Source organism: Engystomops pustulosus, chromosome 9 (assembly GCF_040894005.1).
Source record: "Engystomops pustulosus chromosome 9, aEngPut4.maternal, whole genome shotgun sequence".
NCBI classification, from domain to species: domain Eukaryota; kingdom Metazoa; phylum Chordata; class Amphibia; order Anura; family Leptodactylidae; genus Engystomops; species Engystomops pustulosus.
In genome coordinates, this window is record NC_092419.1 from 2,212,756 (window position 1) to 2,218,755 (window position 6,000).

The following is a 6,000-nucleotide window of genomic DNA, read 5'->3' on the forward strand; positions in this document are numbered from 1 at the left end:
GGCTGCAGGGAGAGCAGAGGCTGCAGGTGGAGCACAGGCTGCAGGGGGAGCACAGGCTGCAGGGGGAGCACAGGCTGCAGGGAGAGCACAGGCTGCAGGGGGAGCACAGGCTGCAGGGGGAGCACAGGCTGCAGGGGGAGCACAGGCTGCAGGGGGAGCACAGGCTGCAGGGAGAACACAGGCTGCATGGGATAGAGAGGAGCTGCAGGGGGAGCACAGGCTGCAGGGAGAGCACAGGCTGCAGGGGGAGCACAGGCTGCAGGGGGAGCACAGGCTGCAGGGAGAGCACAGGCTTCAGGGCGAGCACAGGCTGCAGGGGATAGAGAGGAGCTGCAGGGAGAGCACAGGCTGCAGGGGATAGAGAGGAGCTGCAGGGGGAGCACAGGCTGCAGGGAGAGCACAGGCTGCAGGGGGGCCACAGGCTGCAGGGGGAGCACAGGCTGCAGGGGTAGAGAGGGGCTGCAGGGAGAGCACAGGCTGCAGGGAGAGCACAGGCTGCAGGGGGAGCACAGGCTGCAGGGGATAGAGAGGAGCTGCAGGAAGAGCACAGGCTGCAGGGGATAGAGAGGAGCTGCAGGGGGAGCACAGGCTGCACGGAGAGCACAGGCTGCAGGGGGAGCACAGGCTGCAGGGGGAGCACAGGCTGCAGGGGGAGCACAGGCTGCAGGGGTAGAGAGGGGCTGCAGGGAGAGCACAGGCTGCAGGGGGAGCACAGGCTGCAGGGGATAGAGAGGAGCTGCAGGGGGAGCACAGGCGTCAGGGGGAGCACAGGCTGCAGGGGAAAGAGAGGAGCTGCAGGGGGAGCACAGGCTGCAGGGGTAGAGAGGAGCTGCAGGGGGAGCACAGGCTGCAGGGAGTAGAGAGGGGCTGCAGGGAGAGCACAGGCTGCAGGGGGAGCACAGGCTGCAGGGGTAGAGAGGGGCTGCAGGGGGAGCACAGGCTGCAGGGGATAGAGAGGAGCTGCAGGGGGAGCACAGGCTGCAGGGAGTAGAGAGGGGCTGCAGGGAGAGCACAGGCTGCAGGGAGAGCACAGGCTGCAGGGGGAGCACAGGCTGCAGGGAGTAGAGAGGGGCTTGGCCAGGGCCCATCCATCACTTTGGCTGCATCCATACGTCCAGTTTTTCAGATGCAGTTATGAAGGATGATAATGGGTGAGGACATATCATTGGGAGAAGCTGCCCCCCCCATCTCACTGCACCCGCGGGGTCACAGACAGAAGCCTCTGCGGGTCCCTTGTGGTGTCTGTGCACTCGCTGCCTTCTGTTGGGTTTTATTCCCTGCTGCATTCCTGAAATATGGCGCCTCACTTTTTTTGCATGTAGAAAAAAATTGTGGAAAGGCGGGGGGGGGGGGGCACGAGGGGTCACCATCATTCCTGCAAAACACTCTGCATGATTGTTCCTTGTGCCACTGTATATTTTTGTAGCCAAATATCCAGTACACGCTCTGCTGGATACTAATAGTTCTGGATATACCTTACCCTCGGTGCACAATCCAGCAGGGAAATCTTCCAAATTGTAATTTTAGGCTCCGTGACATTGGCTGATGGTGAATGTGTGACTCTGGGGGCCGCGTGACTCTGGACTACTTGGGGATCTGTGACAGTTTCATTACCAGGACTGGGATTTGCATCAGTGTTTAGTGATATAATGTACTGACAATCTCCTGGAGATTTCGGGGAAAACTTCCAGATTAATAAATTTGGATTGAATTGAACATTTGGAAAAAAAAAGTTACATCAAATTTTTAAAAGTTTGCTCCTCTCTTCTGTACAATCCATAGGGGAGGGTAGATGCAGACACTCAGAGCCGGATAATTAGCATTATTGATCCTCGGTGGGTGGAGATGAGTGGACCCAACGTTTAGGTCCGAGGTTCTGGTTCATGACACATTACCCGGACATCACACAGCACGGCCCTCATTCCTAAAGTTATTCCTCCGTAATATTTCCCTGTCTATTTTATCTGTAAATGTACCTTATTATCCGCACAGCGCTGCAGAATATGTTGGCGCTACATAAAGATTGATATAGTGCGGAATCTGGTGAAAGTGTTTGGATGTTCCCATATTCTGAAGATGACAGAACTTCTGTTGGATTTCTTTTATTTATACAAAAATTCTCACATTCTGGACCCGGCGCCCCCCCCCCATGTGGCCACAGCTATGGCTTCTCTCTTGTGTGAATTCTCTCGTGTCGTACCAGACTTCTTTTCCGGTTGAAACATTTCCCACACACCTTACATCCGAACGGCTTCTCCCCTGTGTGAGCGATCTGATGTACGACCAGATCCGACTTCTGGATGAAACATTTCCCACACACAGGACAGGGGAAGGGTCGCTCCCCCGTGTGGATTCTGTGATGGGCAAAAAGATTGGACTTAATGGCGAAGCGTTTCCCGCATTCTGAGCACAAGTACGGCTTCTCCCCCGTGTGCGTCTTCTTGTGTCGCACCAGATCTGATTTCCGCTTGAAGCGTTTCCCACATTCGGAGCAGGACAGGGGCTTCTCCGCCGCGTGAACTTTCAGATGTTCCATAAAGTTTGATCTCATAGCAAAGCATTTCCCACAATCCTTACATGGAAAGCCACCCTCATTTCTGGAAGTATTGTTCCTCTGCTGCTCATTTTCAGGCATTGGAGAGAGAAGTGGAATCTGTGGCCGATCAGAAGGTCGGATGAGAGGAGCAGGAACGGATAACAGATCTCCGCCGTGCGCGAGGGAAGGAATGTTTATGGTAAGGAAGTGCCGGCCGGACGGATTCTGTGGGATATTCAGGTGCGTTTCACAGTCTGAGGACGGCCGGAGAGAACTGAACCCAAGACCCATTGGGACATCTGTTGGGATTAAAAAGATTTTAATGGATGGACATCATGTCTCTGCTCCAAATCAACAGGGGGCGCTCTACAGCCAGCCATCGCTCATACAAATTCCAGAACACAGAATTTTCCCAGAAATCCAATTTACTAGAATATGTTTCTCCCTTTGTTAGTATATATTGGTACATACCCTCTACCTATAACTATGATGCCCCCAAAAATCTGATGTGGACAGATCCTAAGAGATTGCGGCCATTGTTATTGGGACTTCTACAGCGAGAGGTTACGACTCACCTGTGCTGATATCAGTAGGATGTTGGGGGCTTTCCTCCTTGTAATGTCGGGGGGTTTCCTCCTTGTAATGTTGGGGGGTTTCCTCCTTGTAATGTCGGGGGGTTTCCTCCTTGTAATGTCGGGGGGTTTCCTCCTTGTAATACTCCTCGTCTCCCTCCGTCTCTTCCACTTTGACGATAATCAGGTCGTCCATCTACAACGCAGAAGGTCTGAGATAACAGACTGATGGATGATTCTACATGTGTCTCTGTGATAAGATTTTCTCACCTGCTGGTCGTGCGGGATGTTCGGCTTCTCACCGTCCCGAGAATAAACAGGAGAGGGACAATTCTCTGGGGAAGGACTATTAAAGGATCCATCTGTAAGAAACATACGTATGGATAAGGCTTATGCATTAAACAGCAAAGCTTTCCATATGTGGACGGTCTCCTCTTACCCTGAGGTGTGAGGTCCTGGTGCTCCTCCGTCAGGACCTCCTTGTACTGGTCCTTGTGTCCCTCTAGATACTCCCACTCCTCCATGGAGAGATGGACAGTGACGTCCTCGCACCTTACAGGGACCTGACACACACAACGACACGGTCATCACCCAGTCACATGACCATATCATGTCCCAGCATTCCCGGCGGCGCTCACCTCCCCGGTCAGCATCTGCAGGATCTTGTTGATGATCTCCAGGATCTTCTGCTCGTTACTTTTCTGATGCTTCACAGATGAAGATTTTGTGATCTCGCTCTGTCGTCCTGGCACAATGGGATGGGTGCTGGGTGCCACACAGTCACCCATTTTCTTCACCACCATGTGATCCTGTGTGCAGAGAGGAGCACTGATAAATATCACTCCCATCATCCCTCACCCCCCTGTATAGATGGGATCCCTCACCTCTCCGGTCAGCAGGTGGATGATCTCCAGGGTCAGGCTTAGTATCTGCTCCGTTATCCTGTGACTCCTGTCTCCTGCGTCCATCCTTGAGTTGTCAATCAGCGGAGGGACAGGGAGGACGTAAATGAAAGATGAATTGGGGGGGGGGGGGGGGGGTTTACTACACCTCAGGACCCTGGAGAGAGAACAAGACTAATATCTAAGAATATCTAGGGCTGAGATTTACATTGAATACATTGTTCTGCCCAATTATAATAGAACAGACACAGGAGTCCCAGAGACCACATGGCTCCAGTGCAAAGGTTTTTGTAGGTAGAGATAAGCAGCGCCTACGAAGCGCTGATCAACTCATTCTTTCCCTCTTTATATACGTATGTGAGCAATCAAGACCTGTTCACACAGTGCGGTATTATACGGTTTATTTCCGGTGCGGTGCTGGCTGAGACCCAGAGTCATGGGGGGGGGGGGGGGCTTAGCCTATTAATACGCTTTTGGGTCTCATTCCCTGCTGGCGCTGTGTTGTAGTGATGGTGGATGCCGTGTGATGCTGAGAACAAGGTCACTGTAATGTGAATGTATCCTACGACAATAGGTCATTGCCTGGTAAGGCAAGAGTTAACAATAACAAATGTTATTGTCCAATGATGTCCCTGTAAAGCAAGCTGGAAGCTGATTGGAGGAGAGCTACCACCTGACCAGAGAGTATATAAGCCCCTGCTGGGCGGGATTACACGGTCATAGATTAGTGATGGGAATTCCGGCTCTTCTTAGTGATCTGGCTCATTAGGCTCCGCTGACTAAGAAGAGCCGGCTCTTCTGGCTGCTGAATGGAATAATAGGGAGCCGGAGGCCAGTCCCCCCATTCCACGACACTTTTAACCTGACTGTGGGCATGGTGAACCGGTTAGGGGCGGGGTTATGTGAGCCATCGGCTCTCTGATGGGAGCCGGTTCCTAACGTTCACAAAAAAGAGCCCCGAACTGCACATCACTATCTTGGATTTCAGTCAGTGGATAGAGATGCCGGTCCAGTGTGCGGCTCCCTACAGAACTGCTCTCCAGACCCAGGACCAGGAAGAAAAGGTACATCAAGGGCTGCTGCCTGACACATGAAGGCAAGTCAGGAGACTTAAGCAGAGGTCCAGAGCAGAGGTCCCCATCTGGACTCAGTTCCATCTGCACCAGCCCAGCCTGAAGCTGCGTGTAACCTTCCTGCGCACCAGTTATCTCCCTCCAGCTCTGCTGAATCTGCTGTTTTATTGTTTGGCCGTTGCCTGTTGTTCAATAAAGAACCGTGAGTTGATTTGTACATCGTTGCCTCCGTCTGATCCCTGGATACGGCTGTTACCACCACGGGCTTCCCATCCATTACCCAGGGACATATTCTACAGACACTCAGGGGTTGCCCCAGGGAGATCCGCTATAGCAGCCTCTCCCTCCATATTTCTTGCACACACCACCTGCTGGAGAGCTGCCAGGCTGTAGGACAGCCCTCCGGTCCCCACACCAAGCACCGTGACACCAGCCACTCAGGTACTCTGGGCCCCGGCTGTCTCCAGGCAGGTGGGGGATCTTGCGGATACTTAGGTAGAAGATTTGTAACAACATTTTACAGGTAATTTTAGTGCAATAACTAAACAGCAGAGAAGACGGGACAAGGAATTACCTGGACGTCTATAGGAAGCAGGGGAGGGGAACATGGAGAATCCCTCGAAACATTCAGACTCCCCAGGAAACACAGACGGTAGGTGCAGGACCTGTGATGATGTCATGATCATGTGACCAAACATGCAGTGACATCACCTGCAGCACCGCCCTCCAGTCTCACACAAGCCACATGTCTGGTCACATGATCATGACATCATCACAGGTCCTTCATCTCCCTGGTGCAATGTATCGGTATATACTGCACACGACTAGTGATAGGGCAAACATGACAAATGCAGCGGATGAATGAAGTTATAAAATATGAGAATATTCCGGTAATTCTCCCGGGTGTCCTGTAGTGA

The 6,000-nt window shown here is 52.7% G+C and overlaps 1 protein-coding gene across 1 annotated transcript; it reads right to left on the minus strand.

Annotated features, from left to right (window-relative positions):
- Positions 1-2,138: 2,138 nt before the first annotated feature.
- Positions 2,139-5,787, minus strand: LOC140077565 (uncharacterized). The gene is made up of 7 exons (XM_072124832.1): positions 5,658-5,787; positions 3,993-4,167; positions 3,747-3,917; positions 3,548-3,671; positions 3,379-3,470; positions 3,112-3,304; positions 2,139-2,835 (listed from the first exon to the last, which is right to left on the minus strand). Exons 2-7 carry the CDS (start codon positions 4,074-4,076, stop codon positions 2,162-2,164), a joined length of 1,338 nt encoding a protein of 445 aa, XP_071980933.1. The 5' UTR covers positions 4,077-4,167; positions 5,658-5,787; the 3' UTR covers positions 2,139-2,161.
- Positions 5,788-6,000: the final 213 nt, after the last annotated feature.